This window comes from Lytechinus pictus, chromosome 11 (genome assembly GCF_037042905.1).
Source record: "Lytechinus pictus isolate F3 Inbred chromosome 11, Lp3.0, whole genome shotgun sequence".
Lineage (NCBI taxonomy): Eukaryota > Metazoa > Echinodermata > Echinoidea > Temnopleuroida > Toxopneustidae > Lytechinus > Lytechinus pictus.
The window spans coordinates 20,915,834-20,937,931 of NC_087255.1; the positions used below are offsets into that span (position 1 = coordinate 20,915,834).

Sequence of the window (22,098 nt, forward strand, 5' to 3'; positions counted from 1 at the left end):
CTTCAAGAAAGCAAATGCATATTTAAAAAAAAATAATCACGATAATTGAAATAGAATCATTGATATTGAAATTCTCTTAAGCACAATGCACTATTAAATTTCTTATGAGACAGGAACAAAACAAAACAGTTTTAAAAATATTTGAAAGTTAATATTGGATAGGTAGGCCTATTAATTTCAGAATTGGGCCTATATCACTGAACTTTGTCATTTTGTCCTCGAGGTGGTTAAATATTATTCTCACTCTTTACAGGGTATGGACTAGATTTGGATTGGGGAAAAGAGGCAGTATGAAAAGATAGTTTTAAAATTAATACAAAACTATAGGGGCGGGTTGTCAAGTGTAGATGTTATACAGGCCTAACTCTGTTACCAGTATTCTCAAATCTCATGTTGTCTCCATAACAAAACAAAAAAAAACTTCCCTATTCCAACCAGTGTGATATTTGCAAGCTACATATTCATTTAAGCTGGTCCAAACCCGGAATCTCAGAAAGTCCATCATATTGTCTGATTTGATTAAATTGCAGAATACAATTTTTCTTTACTTCGGAAAGTTTGACATTAGGCCTATTTCTTGTTTCTTTCCAGTTCACATGACGGACACTCAAAACTGTCACCGAGTAAAGTTTTTACCCAATATTGGATAGAAAGGGAACGTGCATGTTTGCTCGGTATTTTTTTAACCCCATATTGGGCTATTTCACTTTTTACCCATGCATGTTCCCATTTTACCCAATATTGGGTAAACCTTTTTTTAGTTAGAGTGGAATGAGAAACTATATAGGCTATCACTGGTTGGATTAGGTAGACACTATGAAAATTGAAAAAATAATCAGCCTAATTAATTTCAATGGAAGAATAGATTAACTTTAGCTTTTAATTATAAATTATCATTTTTTAACGATATTATCAAATTTAACCCCACCCTCGAATCCATCGCTGATGATTCTGTTCCGATGAGAATTCGCAACCGACGACGTTTCCAATTAATCCATGCCAGCGCGCGCCAGTGCAGACCGTACTATACCCAGTGCAGTGCATAGCAACAGCGAGACAGGTGCATAGCAACAACGCATCAATACGCGCTTGGCTGTGGGACACCTTTGCTGCTGTAAATTTTTAACCACGGTAAGTAATAAAATTCATACCTTACTTTGGCCTAAAATTTAGAATTTTGTGTTGAAATATAGGTGGAAAGTCATTTTTCTCACATTGAATGTGTTATTATGTCTAATATGGTGTGTTATGTGACACAGTGGCATGTGGAATATGACGTGATCTTGGTCGTTCTTTCAATGTTCAGTCCCACACGCATTCTTTCGTGTTTGTTGATTAATGCTTAAGCTGCTGCTTGCTGTTCGCACTCATTTATCAGGTTTCTGTTTTGGGAAGCTAACTTAACTATTTTCAGATCAAATTATCATTGTGAATATTAAAAGCATTATTTTTCAGGTTTTTTTAGTAGAGTATCCCACACGTATTAATTCACCGCCGAATCCAAAATGGCGAATGCAAATGGCGCACGCCCGTGCGCAATTATTGCGTTCGCACTATTTTCATCAAGACCTGAAAAAAATCAGACAGTTTAATGAAGTGGTTGATGAGATAGAAAAATCTTGCAGTCTCCCTATTCAAAAGAACAAAAAAGTCAAAATTAAAATAAACGAACAAAAACTTTGACAAACTTGATGTCAAACATCCCCAGCCGAGCTCATTAGCTGCCATTAAATTTGCTAAAATGCTAGACCAAGTAATATTTTAGTAAAGTTTCTTGTGTTTATTGTTAAAATTCAACTGCAAAAAAGCTATTATTGTTGTCAATTTATAACTGAAAAAAAAACCCTAACGTTAGCCATCAGTGGACAGGATTCGTGCCTTTATTTTTAAATTTTATTAGACAATATTGCAGTGTAGCATAATAACTGTTAGTGTTAGCTTTTACCTGATAGTATACCTTGAACAACTCACCCATGTAACTTGTTAGAAGTTATTTACCCCTGCAGCACTCAATATTCATTTCTAGGTAGGATTTTTGCCAATTTGAGGATTGCAAAAGAATATTCGCTTATAAAATACAGCCCACTCTTCTTCTTTTTTCATGCTAATGGCAAGGCTCCACATTAACTTTTTTTGGTGGTGGCCCGTTCGGGCCACCAAAACCATAAAATAATTTTTTGTGGTGGCCCGATAGTAAAGTTTGGTGGCCCGAAAAATATAAAGAAAAACATTAAAAGTTAATAAAACAAACTTCTGAAATATTAATTCTGCAGCCACTACCACTAAGTTACTTTCACTTTATCATTTTACTTTGCTAATTGGCTTGTGGTAAAATATGAATTGTTTCTATCGTTGTAAAAATGAAATTATTAAAAGAGAATGAATTAATTTTACTGTTCGCAGGTTGTGTGGACTTTTTTTTAATCTCCGTATAGACACGCACTCATGATGTTAAAGTAAATAAATAGTGCATATAGCAAACTCAGATAGATGTACAAAACAATGGTTTTTCATTTCTTCCTCTTTGAATCCTAAAACCTAGATTATGCAGGCCCCAAATCCAGTTTATTTCTGTTTTCTCTTTTGCAGCATATTATAGCAGGAGAAAATCACAGAAAAATATGCTTCAAAATTAGAACAATGCATAAAGGGGGAAACAAATGAAAATAATTTTCAAAAAGTATATTACAGAAAGAAAACAAAAATAATAAAAGAAATAAGTGAAATAAAACAAAAGAAAGAAAATGAAGAAAGAAAAAACAAAGAACAGGGAAAAGAAGAAAAGAAAAAATTTAGAGAGAAAAATAAGAAAAGAAAGTGAAAGAAAAATGAATACAACAAAATTAATATAAACATGGTGAAAAGGGGAAAATTAAGAAGCCATTACGAATATTTTTTAACAGCTGTGGCAACAGTCTATTCTGACTGGAATATAATCAAAAGCCAAGCAAATAATTTTCACTTACCTTGTGGGAATGGCACATTTCTATTTTTATATCCTTTAGTTTGTATTATTTTATTTTCAGTAGAAACATATTTTTAATCAGGCATATTAATTCAATGGGAAGGGGTATAAATTGTTTAACCACTGAAAAAAAAAATGAAAGAAAAAAAAATAAGAAGAAAACAGCAAAAGTTATATCTGAAAAAAAAGTGTGAGAAAAGTCCTTCCCTATATTTGCCAAAATGTTGGAAAAATTCACATTTCATATCAATGAAATGCCTTCCCAAAGTATTTACTTTCTCAAGAGTGGTTTAAGAAGTCATTTATAAACAAGAAAGAAAGAAACTGTCTGTTTATTTTTGGCTAGAAAAGACACAGCTTCGAAAGAAACCAAGTATCAACATACATACAAATGCACACGTGGGACTGTAATGTACTTGCCTATGTGTTTTTATGTGTATTAATTCATTCGGAAATCGGTCTTTTTTAGTCAAAAGATAGGTCATAATTCCTCTTCTTAATGCTTGCAAATAATCAGGGTGCACCAAATTTTCGTAATATAGACTGTAGAATGTCAATTCATTGGTGTAAAATGTGACTTTGACTCAGATTTTTAAAGTTCTGTGGAAGATTTCTTAGCAGCAACATTTTTTATCGCAGCTCCCGGAGTCTGAATAGACTGAGCTAAATCTAGAGCACAGCTGTATGTAGTGGCTTCATGCAAGCTCACGCCAGCCGGCCGGCGCGGCTGGCTGGATAATATGCAAACTTTGTGTGTGTGTATTTGTGTGTAGATCAACAAAAAGGGCGCATGACGAACTGGGTTGCAATTAGAACTGTAGAAAGTTGATAAATGCGTGCAAAATCGGGAGAAAAATTGCGCTACTTTGAAAATTATTGGTTGCCCGATTCGGGCCACCAAAACTTGACATTTTATCAATAATGGTTGCCCGAGGTGAATTTCTGGTGGCCCCGGGCCACCGGGCCACCGCTAATGTCGAGCCTTGCTAATGGTGAATGTAAGATCTATGATTAGATTTGATAATTGCAACTGTAAGTCATACAAAAGACGTAGAGCTGAATAGGCTATGGTTTTATTGTTAAAAAATGGAATTAAGAACTCCCCGATTACGTTTTTATTTGTTGAACCATTGCTTTCTCTTTACAGAAACAAAAACATAGATTAAAGAAATAGATAAACAAAAGGACCAACCATGTCGATAGCACTCTCACAGCCCCGCCATGTATTTGGCATGAAAGGGGATGTCTCTGGCAACGTCAGTTATGTTGATGAACAGACGGTGGTCTACCCTTGTGGCAGCAACATCATCCTCTACAACATTGACCAAAAAACCCAGCGATTCATACCTGGGTCGGACAAGAGCTCTGGATTCTCCGCCACATGTGTCAGCCCGAACAGAAGGTACATCGCAGTTGCAGAAAGAGGGTCCGATAAGGCATTGATCACTATCTATGATCTCCATTCGCTGAGGAAACGAAAGGCCTTAAGCTCCACCGACATCCAGTCCAATGAGGTCGTCAGTATGGCCTTCTCTCCAGACTCTAAGTACCTGATTGCCCAAGGAGGTAGGCCGGAGTGGACTTTGGTCTATTGGACCTGGGAAAAATCAAAAGTGATGGCTGTGACAAAGACTACAAATCCTGCAAACAACGATATCTACCAGGTAAACTAATTGAAGACTCGTACAATAATGTAAAATTCATAATTCAAGCTATAAGTCTATTGTAGTATACATTTTACCATTAAGCAATAAGGATGAAGCATATTTGCTCAATTATTTTTGCTTTTCTTCAATATTTTTGTTTTTTATAAACATTTAAGTCTCTTTAATAAATGATTTTTGTACTCTGTTTTTTACTGAATTTTCAGCAAGACAAAAAAATAAAAGCTGGCATCATTATGTATAACTGAATGGTAATCATCCACTATAAAAACAAAAAGCTAGTATTCCTCTAGGTTTCTTCTACCTGAAAGTATTTTATACAAATTCAAATGTGTATTAATTGACAAAGACTAACTGAAGTTTTTTATTTTTAATTCAGACGTGGAATAAAAGTAGGTTCTCCAAGTCTGTATTTTGAAGTGAAATTTGGATGCATGGCCATTGATCAATCTATTTTATTTTAAGTAATATAAGCCTATAGAGGTATATCTGGAAGATATACTTTTTGATATTGATTTAAAATACTAGTAGTCAGATATTGCAATATTTGTGACTCATTGGTATAGTGTGCTGCTTTTTTCTTTATTTCTTATCTAGGTGTCTTTCAATCCCCAAGATAACACTCAAATCTGTGTGGTCGGTAACGGCATCTTCAAGCTCTACCGCTACAGCGAGGGTAACCTCAAACAGTTTGCCTTCCAGAAGCTGGAGCCCCAGAACTACCTCTCGCAAGCTTGGGTCTCGGATGAAAGGGTGATCGTCGGCACAGACCAGGGCAAGCTCCTGCTCTTTGAGGCTGGGGAGCTCAGGAATGAAATGGTGGTCCAGGTCAGCGCCAAGCAAGACGCCGATAAGTAAGTTACCAGTTTAGTCCTTAGTTCTGTAAAATTTAATTTTAATGGTATCTCTGCTCTCAATGGTCATATTGCTCAACATTCGATTGTAATCAAAGTTTTCTAGGTGGATACCCTTAATTGTACATTATTTTCAGCGGGTCATCTTGTAAATAGTCACTCATGCTGTATTATAGATATATATAAAAATTTCCATTATTTGCTCAATTTCTCAAATATTCATCGATTGGGAGTAGGGCATTTCATTATTCTACTTGTTTGTGAGTCTAATTTACGATAACAATTTTTATCAGACCTTTTTAATCATTCATGCTCCCCCAAAAACAAGATAGAAAATTGTAATAGCATTGCGCGGTTCATTGGATTCACAGATATATAGTGATACAATCCCCCCTACTGAAAATGATTTATTTCTATTTTGACTTTCTTGTTGTTCATTTTTTTTCAAATACTTAACTTTTGTTGGGAATATGATTGCTTATCAATGTTGAGTGATCTATTCTATCGTCAACTGACCCAAATTTCAGGAAAATTATGAAATTGAAACCTCAATTTTTTTTTCATATCTTAGATCTGGAATGGGCACCATTTCTGAGAATGAGGGTGCAGGAGCCGTTACACCTCAGATCACTGCTATCGTTTCGTCATCCAAGGGCTTTGCTTGCTCGGCTGGTCACGGTGTGGTCGTTGTCTACGAAAAAACAGAAGACAAAGATTCTTACAAGAAATCGAGAGAGATCAGGGTAATTATTATATTTGTTCTTCTTCATTGTTATTATATAAGATAGATGATTTTAATGTGGTCTGGTGAATACAAGAGCTTTCAAGATATATGCCACATACGATTTCTAGTCACAGCCATGATATTGATGAATATTTTCACACTAATCTTTGGCGGTTATTTTTGGCTTTTGTTTTGTTTTGTCTAATTGCAAATTTTGCAAGAATGTTTATTGATATTCATGATTAATAAAAAGCCAGAGCTAGGTTCAGCAGTTTTAAGCAAGTGCTGTCTCCAGACAATTTTGTTTTGAGGATGAATAACTCTACCGGTACTTCAAATGCGCTTGGTTCTCGAAACCTGATATTGTATACATGAAATGTAAGACCGCTAGCTTAACACTCCTGTAAATAATCCCTTACTATTCCTGTTGCATCTTAATTTTGTAGTGTTTGGTTTTTAGAGTAAATTTTTAGAGTTTCATTGCTTTTGAATACATTCTAGGTCAAATTAAAGATTTTTCTCATGAAATCACAATATCTTTTGTCAAATATTTACAAGTAAATTACTGAGTATTTATTCCTGTTACATTGCTTTTGAACGTAGTCATAGTAAAATAAAAGATATGGTAAGTTATGATAACAAGGTGTGATAACACTGCCATCTCTTTTCCTTCCCTTTTAGATTGTCAACAATGCTCTTGGAGCAGATGACAGCAGAGCAGAGAGTCATGAGATTAAGACTCTTACTATCAGCCCATCAGAGGAGACCTTGATTGCCAGTACACTAACAAACCAGCTCTATGCCATCACATTGTCTAGTGCTGAGATTGGCAAGGTAAATGATTTATTTCTTTGGGGAGGTTCAAGCCGATTATTCTGCATGATACCTGAGGGGGGGTGTACCAAATAGTTCAGTAAGACTTAGAGTCGCACTCAAGTGTCCAAATGACGTCACATTTAAATAAATTGTTCTTTTGCGAGATATTGGTTAGTGTGCAATTGATTTGGCATTGCTATCATCTTCTAGATTTAGAGAAGATTCTTCATCCTTTGAACCCCCCCCCCCCCCCACAAAAACGAAATCCTCAGCTGAGAGCATTGTCTAAATGTTTGTTGAGATTGTTGCATTCATTATCTTATTTGTTCTTGTGCAGGGTGACCAAGCAACATTTGAAGTTCTATCCCAACCGTTCCATTTTGATGTAATCACCGGCCTTGATGTGTGCATCAGGAAACCTCTTGTAGCGACCTGCTCCACAGACAGATCCGTGCGTGTTTGGAATTATGAGACATGGTAAGGCAGCTTACAATGGAAAAATAATATATTATTGTTTAAGAATGAAAGTTTGTTGCGTTTGCTTTGCAGCTTACTGTATCTAATGGTTAGACACAGAAACTCTGAGAAAGCTTTATCAGAAAGTAAGTAGTGTTCATCAAATAAATACAATGGTTATTCTAAATGTGAGATAGTAGTGATGATTCGCATTGATTTCTGAAGATATTCATTTTTTTTTTCCAGATAACTCAAACGAAATGATCAAATATGATTCAAATATGGTTGGCCCTGTTGCAAAAAGCCGGGTAATAATAACATCATGTTAAGCAGGGCCCGCTGGTAGAAGAGTTTTTGGAACTGAAGTGGCTACCCTGGGTAAAATTTGACTTTTTTGTTATTATTATTAAGAAATCGATACTCCAGAAAATAAACTTTATCTTGATATTTTAGCTGCATTCAAATGCAACTCTATCTGCAAGAGGCCCCATGTCTCTACTTCTCAACGTTGTTTATTTTATATCATGCATTTATTCTCTTCTTTTTTTTAATTGTTTTGATTTTTCCCTCTCTAGTTCCCTGGAGCTGTATAAAGAGTTTCAGGAGGAAGCGTACAGTATCGCCCTTCATCCATCGGGTCTGTACATCCTGGTCGGGTTCAGTGATAAGCTTCGTCTTATGAATCTACTCATCGATGACATCAAGAAATTCAAGGAATTCCCAATCAGAGGGTGCAGAGAGGTACGTTCATTACCGGCAACTATAATTGTTTGGGATAAATAAATAAATAAAATTTAAAAAACATGATATAAGAAAATTATTTGAGATACAATTTCTGGCTTTCACCCAGTCAATAAGATCTCATTGATCGATCTGATAAAAATAAGTCAGGAATAATCTTGGAACCAGCGGGATTTGAATCTCTCAACAGATTGCTGGTTAGCAATCACTGGTCCATGACACAGTCACGATGATATAAGGACAAATGCCACAGTACCCCTCATTTTTAATCTGATTTGCATTCCTTGTGGCTCCCATGGGAAAAAGATGGGAATGTTAAAGGCTTGCTGGTGAAGTTTCACTATTTTGAAATACGATTTCCAGCTTTCACCCAGTAAATAGGTAAATATAAGTATTTACTGGGTGAAAGCCAGAAATTGTATTTCAATATGAAAAAAATTATTGTGGTTTCCCAGTTCAACCTACTGGTAATTTTAGTCTGATGAAGTTGAATATTAATTATTTTGATTTATTAATCTGTTTTCAATAGGTATAAAGATATAATGTGCATACAAAGAAAAGGTAGGAATGATGTAACATAAGATAAATTTACATATCTAAAAATGTATCTGTTTATTTAGATTTTGTACTACATGAGACACTGTACAAATCACTTTACCCATTTTACCTGTAATATGATAATTTAAATTATGTATTTGTATTTGTCCTGTTTCTAATTTGCAGTGTTCATTCAGTAATGGTGGTCATCTCTTTGCTGCTGTTCATGGCAATGTCATCCAGATTTACTCGTCTACTACCTTTGAGAATGTCTCCAATCTCAAAGGCCACAACGGAAAGGTAGGGAAAACGATACCATAAACAATGTTTTAAGGAAATACTGGTTTCAAAATTTGAGTTGTTATGCAAAACTTGAACGGCACTGGCTAAAGAAAATATGCTGTAGTAGGTGGAAATCTCATCCACGCATGAGTGAGTAAAAACAATTTGAAGAAAGGATAGCAAAGAGTCATTTGGCGGGGGTATCAGAATTTCAAAAAGAAAATCACATGCCTAAAAAGTTCAATATCTGCTCTTTAATTTGATAGCTAAATCGCAGAAAATGATCAAGAAATAACAAAGCTATGTTTCTTCAAAACAATGCTTGTATTTCCGTAATTTTATGAAACATACATGTTTTCACCGGTTTCTCACCTAAGCTATCGCACGGTTAACAAAAGACTTGATGCATGGCTGATCATCAACAAAACGGAGTGTCGAGTGAGTCTGAAAGCTATCCAGTAAAACCTCTTCATTTTATGAAATTATTGGAATTCAAGCCTTATTTCAAATAAACAGAACTTTGTTACTTCTTGACCGTTTTCTGTAATTGAGGTATCAAATTAAAGAGCAGATTTTGAACTTTTTAAAAATGTGATTTTCTTTTTGAAACTCAGATACCGCCAGCCAAGTGACTTTTTCAGACAGACAAGGTTTTAGTTAGTAAATGAACCAGTAGATGTGACACTGATACAGTGGATCAGACTATTATACCAGTCCATATACTCTTCCATTCATGCCACTTTTATATTTTGTATATTCTGTCTGGCAATGTTTTTTTGTTTTTTTTTGTTATTGTAAATACTTGTCTGATATAGAATGTGGAACCTGAATGTAATTGAATCAAAATAAATCTCATCTAATTTAGGTGAGGTCGGTGATATGGAGTTCAGACGACAGCAAGATCATATCCTGTGGTATGGATGGCGCTGTGTACGAATGGAACGCCTTCTCGGGTAAGCGAGAGGGTGAGAGTGTCCTCAAGTCGTGCAGCTACACCTGCGTGACCTCTAACCCGGAAGGAAAGGTCACCTTCGCTGTGGGGTCAGACAGAACCCTCAAGGAAATATCAGATTCACAGGTGAGTTTCAGTTATTTATTCATTCATTCATTTATTTACCACATAAAGAAAATCACATCATTAATAATGCATATCAAAATTCAATTGCTTTACATTGTGAATTAATTATCAAAAGCCAGGGGGCTTGGGGAGGATGACTCCTCATATATAATACTAAAAATCACCAATTAATTTGCTTACACCAAACAAGTAATTGTTCCTTAATCAATAAGGTGCAGTGAATTTCCTATATTTCTACATTGATATTAAAGTGGAAAAGGGGATTATTCTTACCCTTAACACTACAACCTCGCAAATACTGTCATCTTTATCATTAACTCATTAAATACTGAATTCCTCATTTGCATTGACACTGATACAGATGTCCCTAAGTTATATAGCATTTCTCTTTGTATTTGTTGACATCTAAATCTTCTCCATTCTTTGATTCTTTAATTCTGTTGATTTTCCTATATTCGAATTCTACCCCTGACAGTTTATGCCAAAAGCATGTCCTAATTATTAAATATCATTATATTGACAACAAAGCAAAAAGTATATCAATTATTGGATATGATTTAAAATGAGAAAAGCTTCTTGAATGGATAATTCTAGAATGTTGAAAACACTAGTTGAATTTTGTTTTTGAAATGGCATGTCTGTAATGAATTTAGATTTATACAGGAATAACATGTAATATTGATTATTTGCCATCTCTATACTGTAATTATTTGTAGATACCATATTGTAAGAAGCAGCTCATTTTTTTTTGCAAATGCAGTGATTGATCCATTAGCTATTGTACAACGCCTACTTAGCTTGTACGCGAGCAAATAGGAGGCTGAATGTCAAACATTTGTACCGTTGCACTGCGTTGCACACACGACGTACCATCCAAAATGTACCGTTGCACGGCTTTAGGAGGTGACGTCACAATACGATTCAATTCATTGCGCTCGGTAAAAATGCAGGTGCAATACGCGTATAGCCTGCTGGCTAAATGCGCAATGCTGCCGCATGCCCGAGGTGTTCGCTTGTGGGATTTTGCTTTTCGCTTTCCATATTTTTGCTCCCTTTTCATAGATTACTGCAGGAAAAACTCATTGTTTTTTCATAAATTCGCTAAACTCCGAGGCGTTGTACAACACAAATAGCGAATATTCTTATTCGTGCAATGGTGCGAGATTTCGCATAAATCTCGCACCATCGCACTCATGCCTATTCGCTATTTGTATAATGTGTGTATGTTATTTCAATTCATAGATCCTGCGTGAAGTGGAGTCCAATGAGACCACCTTATCTCAAGTTGTCATGTCACATAGCGGGCGGATGTTGTTCGCCGGTACCGGTAACGGGACCCTGCGCTCCATGAAGTTCCCTCTGACCGTACAAGGAGAATGGCAGGAGCACATGGGCCACGGTGGAGCCATCACTAAGGTGAGACCACGCCGTCTTTGGAGATGATTTCCCGCTTTGATCGTGAGATTTAATTTAAGGAAGAAACTGTCTAAAGTTATTTCTAATACAAAACTGAATCTATGGAAGAAACTGTCTATTATTGTTTCTAATATGAAACTGAATCTATAGAAGAAACTGTCTTAATTTTTTTCTGATAGGAGCCTGTATCTATGAAAGAAACTGTCTGAAATTGTTTCTAATAAGAAATGAATCTATGGAAGAAACTGTCTAAAATTATTTCAAATAGGAAACTGAATCTATGGAAGAAACTGTCCATCATTGTTTCTAATAGGAAACTGAGTCTATGGAAGAAACTGTCTGAGATTATTTATTATAGGAAACTGAGTCTATGGAAGAAACTGTCTGAGATTATTTATAATAGGAAACTGAGTTTATGGAAGAAACTGTCTATTATTGTTTCTAATACAAAACTGAATCTATGGAAGAAACTGTCCATCATTGTTTCTAATAGGAAACTTAGTCTATGGAAGAAACTGTCTCAAATTGTTTCCAATAGAAAACTGAATTTATGGAAGAAACTTTTTAAAATAATTTTGAATGGAAACTTAGTTTTATTCAAAAACTGGCTGCTGGAAACCTTTTCCTCATCAATATATCACACTCTTTTCATAAGAAATTAGCAAATAGTAAGTCATTGTTTTGTGAAATTGAAACAGAAAGCTATTTATTGAAATCTGAAAATTGTAGACATTTTTCCACTTGAAATGCATTCTTTTGATTTGAATCTTTTCCTGTCAGTTTGGACTCTATCTATAAGCTTTCAACATTTTTAAAAATAAATTTATCAATATACAGAACAAAATAGATAATAAAATCTCAAATTGTTCACAAATTCTCAAAAAAAAGGTATGATTGCAAGAGGAATGATATGTTAATTCTTACTAACTAAATTTCCTTTGATGAACATATTTTTGTATTTTCTTGTCATGTAGATGAGGATCACATATGATGACCAATACCTGATCACCATCTCTGAGGATGCGGTCCTTATGATCTGGAAGATCGCTGATAAAGAAGGGCGTGGCCTAAAGAGAACAGACAAGGAGGTTGGCTATGCAGAGGAAATCCTCATCACAAAAACAGATCTAGAGGACAAGGTAAGGAACATTTATTTTCCTTTTTTGGGGCAATCTTTTGCATTCATTTACTTCACTTTCTCCTTTCTTTTCCTGTTTTCACCCTTTTCCCTTCTCTTTTTTTAAAATCTCTTTCATTTTTCTTCCATTGTCTCATGTCTATTTCTATTTTCCTCATCTTTTTTTTTTGCATAGTTCTCCCATCTCATTTTTTTTCTTCGTCCTATTCTCTTTCCATATTTTTCTCTCCTCTGTCTCTTCTCCCCCTCTTTCTTTCACTCTCTCATTCTCTCTCTTTATTTACTATTTGTATTTTTGTTTATTGTCAAGTTCTTCATATATATGGGGATCCTTCTTTTCTGATTTTGTATCTCTACTCTTTTTGGGTATTTATCTTGTGACTGAAAACTTATTTAAAAAACTTGGAAACTTGGAAAAAAATCAAATTCAACTTTATCTTGAGAAATCACATATTATTAACAAGACAAATTATCATTCATTTGGTGACCTATAATTGACTTTGTATTGATTACAAGTAGGTTTATTCCCTAACCCAGTGTTTGATCACTTCATTCCTTCTTTGAGCATGCTAGTATGTAAAAGGTTGCTAAATTATTCCACCATCATCTTTTATTCCATCCCTCCATCAGAACCAAGAGATGGGCGAGCTGAAGCAACGAGTGGAGGAGCTGAAGATGGAGAACGAGTACCAGCTGAGGCTGAAGGACATGAACTACAACGAGAAGATCAAGGAGCTGACTGAGAAGTTCATCCAGGAGATGGAGTCTCTGAAGACCAAGAACCAGGTGCTCAAGACAGAGAAGGACAAGGAGGAGGCCAAGCACGACGAGGAGCTGGCGGAGACCATGGAGAAACACGCCAAGGAGCTGCAGGATCTTGGTGAGTGCTCCACCCAGAAGGGATGTCTTCTAATCTAAAGCCTGTTGCACAACACTACATGATCTAACTAAGAATACTTAAATCGGAATTCCACTTTGCTGCTGGCTTCCATTTTTCTTTTTTTCCAAATTCTACCCCCCCCCCCTCATAAAAAAAGAAAGAAATAGGCCAACTAACCCTGATTTTCATGCATTTTCTTTCTTTTTTTCCGAATTAAATTGATGAAAATTGTCAAATTGTCATCAAGCATCATCCGTATTTTAAAAAATAGTTCTAGCAGCTCATTCATATTGTACCAAAAAAAAAATGAAAGTACCAACCAACTAACCCTAATTTGTGTTCTTTGTTATGGTAAACAAACATGCCTAAGCAACAGAAAAAGTTTTCTTCTAAATCTTAGTACGCGAAGACAAACCAGTCATCGGTATGTACCTCCTCGCAATCTTAGATCAGCTCAGAATTATCTTTAACATCGTCCTAGTTTTCAGACCAAGTTTTATGGAGAACGATCTTTTGCCCATGCTACCCCTTCGCTTTGGAATACGACTCCATTATATGTAAAGAAGTTTAAATCCACCTTGAATACATACTTTAAAAAAAATTATTTTGAATGAGTTGATGCCCCAAATACCAGCAATTTTCTCTCTTTTCCTTGCCTTTTCTGTCTTCTTCAAAGAGTCCCCAGGGATGCATTTGGCAGTGATATGCACAATGTAAGCCTGTTGGTATTATTATTCTTTTTGGTCATTATAATTACAAGATCTTGTTGTTCCTCTGCATTGCAGAATCCGCCAACAACCAGAAGCTGATGATAGAGTATGAGAAGTACCAGGAGCTGCAGTCTAAGAGCCAGAAGATGCAGGAGGATTATGAGAGACAGCTGGCCGAGATGGAGGAGTCCAAGGAGCAGGCCCTGGAGGAGCTCACGGAGTACTACGAGACCAAGCTCCAGGAGAAAACAACGCTCTTGGACCAGGTACGTGGTGGAGAAATGGATTTCTGGTGCTGGAGGCTAGAATAAGATCTTCTGTTTGTTTTCTTGTTGATTGTTTAAATAGACCCTATGCATTGATGTCATCGTGCCACCAGCTTAGAAGCTGAAGCCATTGCTTTGCATGTGTTGGTGATCTGCAGCTGGGGTATCTCCGACAACTCCTACATCTCATTTTTATGATAGTAAAATATTATTCAAATTTGCTGATTGTATGTTTCCGATGGAATGTTTGATCCCTCTATATGTACCTGTATTTTCCTTTGACATTGTGTACCTATATTTACATTCTTGTAACAAATGCTTTCATAAACATTTCAAATTTCAACTTTTTTCTCCGTATTTTTAGGCTACAGAGGAATCTCGCCAGCAGCAGCGTGAGTATGAAGAGACCAAGAAACAGATTGAAGAGGACGCTGATAGAGAGATCTTAGATATCAAGAACAAATACGAAAGACGACTGAGAGATGAGAAGGAGGCTAACATGAGACTCAAGGGAGAGACGGGCATTATGAGGAAAAAGGTAAATTTAGCATTCAAGGAATAAAGTTATATCAGCTGTTTCTAATCTCTGTTAACAAATTTTTAAATGTTTTTGCCAGAAATGGTGCATGATTATTGATGGAGAATACTTCTTTCTACTGGAAAGAATTCTTCAGTTTGAGCCCTAAGAATACTTCAATGCTTTCTCCAAAGTTTGATTCCCAGGAAATTTAGTAGTTATAATATCAGGAATTTATGTCACAGAAGTTGTTTTAGAATTTTTTCCCCAGAACATTGAATGTACATCCTTGATACTACATTATAATAAGCCAATATAGACGATACAAAGTAAATTTTGGTCCTTTTGGTTGGCAACACATGACAATGAAATTCAGTTAAGAGTAGTGGTGAAATGGATTTTTAAATTGATTTTTAAAAATAAATTTAGTAACTGTAGATGGATTGACTTTTTGCAAACCATATCAATGAGAAATACCACAACACCTGAGGATTTACCTGTAAAGTCACCATTCAAAAGACATGACTACTAGTATTGAAGTTTGTTAAGTCGATTGCAAGTCGACAACGCCCAGTTTATGATTGTATTTTGAAACTGTGACCTCTGTGAAGCCATTGCTCACAAGTCTCTTGGAGATAGAGAATCCCAAGCATGGTCATTTTGACCATGGTCAGATGAGCTTGATATCACATTGAAAAATCCAATAACCTCAAACTGCATGTAGATATTTTTTACAAGCCAAACACAATTATCTGTATCACGATTTGTAATAGTAGAACGGATTAAAAAATAAAATCATAGACTTTAAAAACAAATCAGAGCCCAGCTCTCAAAATGAAAGGCGAAGTCACAGCATCATCTGTGTTTTTTTTTCTTTCTATAGTTCACCAGTCAGCAGAAGGAGATAGAGGATCACAAGGACGACATTAAGAAGCTCCAGAATGAACAGACCAAGCTCCAGGGTGTCATCAAATCACTGGAGAAGGATATCTACGGTCTCAAGAAAGAGATTCAAGAGAGAGATGAGACCATTCAGGATAAGGTAGGTCTTATGTGCAGAGTTTTAAATATTGAGTTACTGGTCATGCAGGTTATATCATAGATGTATTAAATTTGTCTAGTTGATTCCACCACACACTTATGATTAGCCTATAAACAGAATTTGGAATAAAATATTAAAGAGAAAATTAACCAGATTCCAAAGTTCTGCATTGTCATGTGAATACTTTCATGAAAAGTAATTGCTATTCCATTCCTTTTCATAGGTATATAACAGCGAGTTCAATTAAAAAATTCATGACTCCATAGTAATGAATAATTAGCTATACTTTCAGCAAATCTGGAAATTACTGCGATTTGAAGGCTTGGAATTGTTTTAAACTTTGATACTGTACCTCAAATAGCATCATTATGCTTTATATTTTTACTTCAAATTACAGTTATATACATGCATTTTTCATGGTAACCATGAAACTGGAGATGTGTTAAGGTTACAGTTGCGATTACCACTCTTCAAACCATTGACCCGCTTTTCACCAACTCTCTGACCACCCCTTAAATTTTTACAGGAGAAGCGCATCTACGACCTCAAGAAGAAGAACCAGGAGCTGGAGAAGTTCAAGTTTGTCCTGGACTACAAGATCAAGGAGCTGAAGAAGCAGATCGAGCCGAGGGAGAACGACATCAAGGACATGAAGGAGCAGATCCAGGAGATGGAGAGCGAGCTGGAGCGCTTCCACAAGCAGAACACCCAGCTGGAGCTCAACATCACCGAGCTGAGGCAGAAACTCAAGGCTACAGAGAAGGAGATGCTAATGGAGAGACAGAAGGTAAGTGTGAGGAGGAGGAGGAAGATGATGATGGTGATGATGATGATGATGGTGATGATGATGATGAGGATGAGGATGATGATGGTGTTGGTGGTGGTAGTGAAGTTGATTGATGTAGGGAGCTCTTGCATCTTCGGGGCTGCCTACCAACCCAACTTTGTATTATGTTTCATTGTATTGCTGTTTTTTAAAGTGGTTGAATCAATAAAGGTAATAGAATAAATGATTACTATGACAATGGTGAAGACAATGATGGCAATGATGAATGATGTTGCTGTGATAATGAAGATGATAATAGTGATGATGATTGGAAATGATGCTCAGGATATGCTAAAACTTACCAAATACCAATTTGAAATTCATACTCACTTAATAAGGGCAAATGTAGATATACAGAGCCTTGCTTAACTAGCAATTCGAAAAATACCAATTTGATATTTATACTCGGTTAATTAGGACAAATGCAGATACCATACAAAGCCATATTTATCTTGCTAAATGTACTTTCAGAAGTGCTAATAACCCAATCTTTCTATTCTTCAGGTACGAGACATGGATGCCATCAGCAGGCGATTCAAGACAGATCTTCATAACTGCGTTGGCTTTGTTCAGGAACCTAAGAAACTCAAGGAGAGCATCAAGGCCCTCTACCAGAAACATGTCCAAGATGATACAGTGAGTAGAACGTTATTTCTCGGTCTCGCTTTCAAAAAGAAAATTGATTGATTGACTTATCCATTGATTGATTCATTCATTTGCTTGGGTTTTTTAATTAATTCATTCATTCATTCAATGAATCAATCAATCATTCATTCAGACCATAATTTATTTGTGTCAAGTATACATTTTCATTAGTCAGTCCCAAATTATTGATTTACTCAACACTTTTTCAAGACAGGGCGAAGGTACTAAATTGGTGTAACCAATTAATTTGAATTGGCTTGTTTATTGTATCAAGTGATAATTGATGCTCTCCCAACTCTATCAAAGACAGGGTCCAGGTACTAACTTTGTGTGATCAACTGATATCTGGAATTTATAATTTGCATTTAGTGCTGATGTTCTATGCATTTGATCTCTGTACATACTTTGATTAAGGGTCAATCATGTTCTGTGTACATACTATGCTTGAAATACAATGTATCAGAAATATGATTTTGTATAAATTCAATGTATCAGAAATATGATTTTGTATAAATATACTACTATTGTCTTTACTTTTATAATGTAGATACTCATAAGACTCATACCATTGTTTTGATTCATCATTATCTTGGTTTTTTTTCACAAAAATTCTTTATTTCAGGTGGAGTCTGCCAGTGTAGATGCAGATATCCAGAGGGAGTATAGCCGACAGAGGAAACATCTAGAGCAGAGCGTGGCATCACTTCGTAAGAAACTAACCAAGGATACAGAGATCCATAGAGCAGATAATGTCAGAATCATGCAGGTAAGTCAGATTATTCCTTTATTAAATCTCCACAATATTAATAATATGTATTTTTGAAAAAAAAAAAATTGTTTTATTTGTTCAGACTTACTTACTATGTACACACAACGTGAATGAGAAGTGAATAGAATTTTGCTTGAAATTGTGAAAAGCGATATGTGTAGTGTAGTAATAAATTAATCATTCCGAATTGATTGACCGTGAGTTAATATATTCATTTGCCAAGAATGAATAGATTAGTTATTAATCATATTAATAGGCATTTATAAAGTGAGTGCCATCTGTGTGGAAATAATGTATTCCATGATGTTTAAAGAAAAATAGAGAGAATAAGAGAGTTTAATTTCTAGGTTCAGAATTTCAGGGAATTATATGTAAAAATGTACAATATAAGTTTAAAATATGCTTTTATTTTATATTTAAACTAATATTAATTGGAGACATTAAGAAGTTTTATGAAAACACATGTTAGGTTTAGAGTTTGGACAACTTTTTCATTTGATGGTGCTCTTGTTACATTATCATTTTCACAAAAGTTATTTTAAAGTGATGTATGACATAGGTTCCTTATACAAGATCGTTAATGGATTTGCTGGTCATGTATAATTGTCGTAAAGTAGAAAACATTTTGTTTTCAATGAAGTTTTGTGGGATATGATACAACTTTGTGTAATTCCTTTTTTTTTTAACCAACAGGAAAATGTTTCACTGATCAAAGAGATCAATGATTTGAGGAGAGAACTAAAGATCGCTCGTACCCAGGTCCATGACCTCGAGGCCGCCCTCGGTATCAAGAAAAACAAGACCCCCACCCAAGATCTAACCTCCATCCCCAATGGATCTGTCTCCTCCGGCCTTGCCTCGAGAGAGGGCCGCAACGAGGAGAATGTTAAGATCATCGAGATGCAGCGAGAAGAGATCCGCAAGCTGAGGACGGCACTTATGGACGCCGAACAGTTTGCAACGCAAAGACCGCCGTCGGGTGCAAGGCTTCCTCCCGTGCTCGCGCAATAATTCATGCCACTTGTATGTACAGAAGAGTATATTTCAGACTTTATCATATGTTCCTCAGAATATTTTTGAGGTGTGAAGTGCTAGTTTTTCACCTAATGAATTTTTAAATGTCACCTGGCTTGCGTATCAGCTCACGGAGAAAACTTAATCTCTAATCTTAAACACAAAGAAACATTCTTGGCAGTGCTCGCCTTTGGTTAATTACCAAAAGACTATATATCAGCAAAGAGTTACATTGTGCTTTCAATTTTGCAGACCAATTTTTCATATCACCTTGTCGATTTCTCAAACGACTTTCCAAATCATTCTTCTTTTTTATATTGATCAAGAAGCCTTCCAAGTTCACGCCATATAGCCTACTTTTATGGACAGTGGCGGATCCAGGAGTTTGAAATAAGAGGGTGGGGGGGAGCAAAAATTTAAACAGAGGGGCGCAGATGGGAATTTCCTTAGAATTAGATATATTGATATGTATTCTTCATGGGCATTTCTTAAGATATAGAGGGGCATGTACCCCTTGCGCCGCCCCCCCCCCCCACTGAATCCGCCACTGGAATTCTATATCACACCTTGAAACAGAATGCAACCATCTGTGCCTGAATGTATCGTTAAGATGACAGTTCGCACTGCAGTTCACACATTAGCACAATTTTCACCTTGATGTTGTCCATGCAGACAAGATTATTGTTGTCGCCTTCAAGGAAGGAATTAAAGACAGGTGTCAAGGACACAATGATGCATTGTCTTTGCCAACGCTTCATAACCTTTTGATTTGTTTTGAAAGGGTTGCGTCTCGTGAAATGAGTCACTAAACCAACCATGCAAAAGCAGTGTAAATGTTATCAGCAAGTAAGAGTGAAAGTCTATTTCTCAAACTCTATTTGGGGTTCTTATTCTCGGCTTCCAAATAATGAGATTGTTTGCACATTTTGAAACAGACGTTATGACTAGTCAGTGGGTTGGTTAAAAGCTGAATTCACAATAGAAATGATATGCGTGTATACCATGTCCTCAGCCAATTTGCCGAGACCTATATGTGTGTGTGTGTTTATTGGGGTGTTTCTATATGTAACTTGATTCTTCTGAGAGAATTAATTGTGTGGAGCAGATATTCGAATGGGAGTTCCAATCAAAAAGAAACAATCGTCAAAACCCTTACATTAAATGTGACTACGCTCGTGTAATTGCAGTGAGTTTAACGGGGACCTGTAAGGATTCTTTCCTTAAAATACCTTGTAGACTGTGAAAGGTAACTGGACTGGAGCCGGGGTAATGATATCCAGATCCTATGGATGTGCATTGAGACTTATTCATATGATAATGTGATATATGCTGTACAAGAAATATCTATTATTATTATGTAAGTCAATAATTGTCATTAAATTGAGTCCATAGGACTAGGTATTTGCTAAAGCGATCATTGTTATCGGTTGCAGCATCGGCTGTAAGGCGAGGAGCATCTTTAAACCTTGAGCAACCCATGCCCTTTGCCCCATTCAGTGTAGGTTCCAGTCGGGGTCTCAAGAACTCGTAAGTTGATCCTCAAGGTATGCGGGTATCGCTTCATAGGCAGGGCTGCCTCCTACAAGCTTGACCCCACTGAGCTGTTCCTTCAAATGAATGCCTTACAGCATTGATGCCTTGACTGATAGATTAGGACAAGTTTTGAAACTTTAGGACAAGTTTTGAAACTTTAATGGCTTCCAAAAGGAGTGAAAGTGATTGCAAATTCACTCAAAATGATACCTGTCTTTCAAACTGCCTTATTTGTAAATTTTATTTCCACCTTGGATAGAAATTGATGGATTATGAAGTAAGATGAATTGTCTTTAAAGACATGTAAAGAAACCCCCCCCCCTCTCTCTCTCTCTCTCTCTTATGAAGTTATTATTTTTTTTTCAAGACTAGCCAAATATGTTTGGGGTATGTTTTTTCCCCAAGCTTTTTCCTCATTTCTGAAAAGTGTTTGGGCTCGAGACAAAACTTGTTTAGGGGTCATATTCTGGCGACAACTTGTTTAGGGGCAAAAATGTGTAAATGAAGCCTGCAAAAAACTTGTTTAGGGGGCTATTTGCACACAGAGAAAAACTTGTTTAGGGGGTGTTTGGAAATAATTTGGTAATGCATGTGTACAACAATGCATTTGGCTGCCCCCCCCCCCCCCCCCCCGGATTATTTCCTTGCACTTCTTGGCCCGTATTCTAATGTGCTGTTTAAATTAGGCCATGGTTATCCATAGTTATAAACCACAACAGTTGACAAGATTTTAGATTCAACCCAAGTTAAGATGGACCCTAGAATTTAAGGTTAGTTTTTTAACTTTAAGTCCATGCCAATGAAGAAAGAGAGAGAGAGGGATTGGGGGAGTAAGGAAGGAACTCAAATAAACTCCTCTTCAGAAAGAAAGTCATTGGACTTGCGACATGCAATGTTGTTTGGCTTGAGAACTTACAAGTAATTGCGTAACCGGTCATGTGACTCTCATATGATCTAAAACGGATTTGAAAGAAACTGAACATATCAACACTGCACTGAGGGCGGCAACGAAGGGCACTGCACTGTTGCCAGCTTTGTTGTGTGCTTTGCATTGAGCTTTTCATGATGTTGCAGGATCAGAAGTTGGGAACAAAACAATGGATCCCCAAATTAATTATGAGCCTGGCCGTGAGTCATGCCCAGCAAAGTTGCTAATTGATAACTTCCTTTCTATGTGGTTAGAAATGGCAAGTCTGTTACTCACTTGTATCATGAAAAGAAAGGA

General features: G+C 36.2%; 1 protein-coding gene across 1 annotated transcript; it reads left to right on the forward strand.

Annotated features, from left to right (window-relative positions):
- The first annotated feature begins 835 nt into the window (after window positions 1–835).
- Window positions 836–20,743, forward strand: LOC129270973 (cilia- and flagella-associated protein 57-like). The gene is made up of 19 exons (XM_064106994.1): window positions 836–1,131; window positions 4,113–4,629; window positions 5,227–5,483; window positions 6,055–6,226; window positions 6,889–7,041; window positions 7,361–7,500; window positions 8,055–8,220; window positions 8,944–9,057; window positions 9,905–10,117; window positions 11,360–11,533; window positions 12,508–12,672; window positions 13,302–13,551; window positions 14,337–14,527; window positions 14,892–15,065; window positions 15,928–16,086; window positions 16,613–16,873; window positions 17,417–17,548; window positions 18,180–18,323; window positions 19,020–20,743. Exons 2-19 carry the CDS (start codon window positions 4,159–4,161, stop codon window positions 19,335–19,337), a joined length of 3,654 nt encoding a protein of 1,217 aa, XP_063963064.1. The 5' UTR covers window positions 836–1,131; window positions 4,113–4,158; the 3' UTR covers window positions 19,338–20,743.
- The last annotated feature ends 1,355 nt before the right edge of the window (window positions 20,744–22,098 follow it).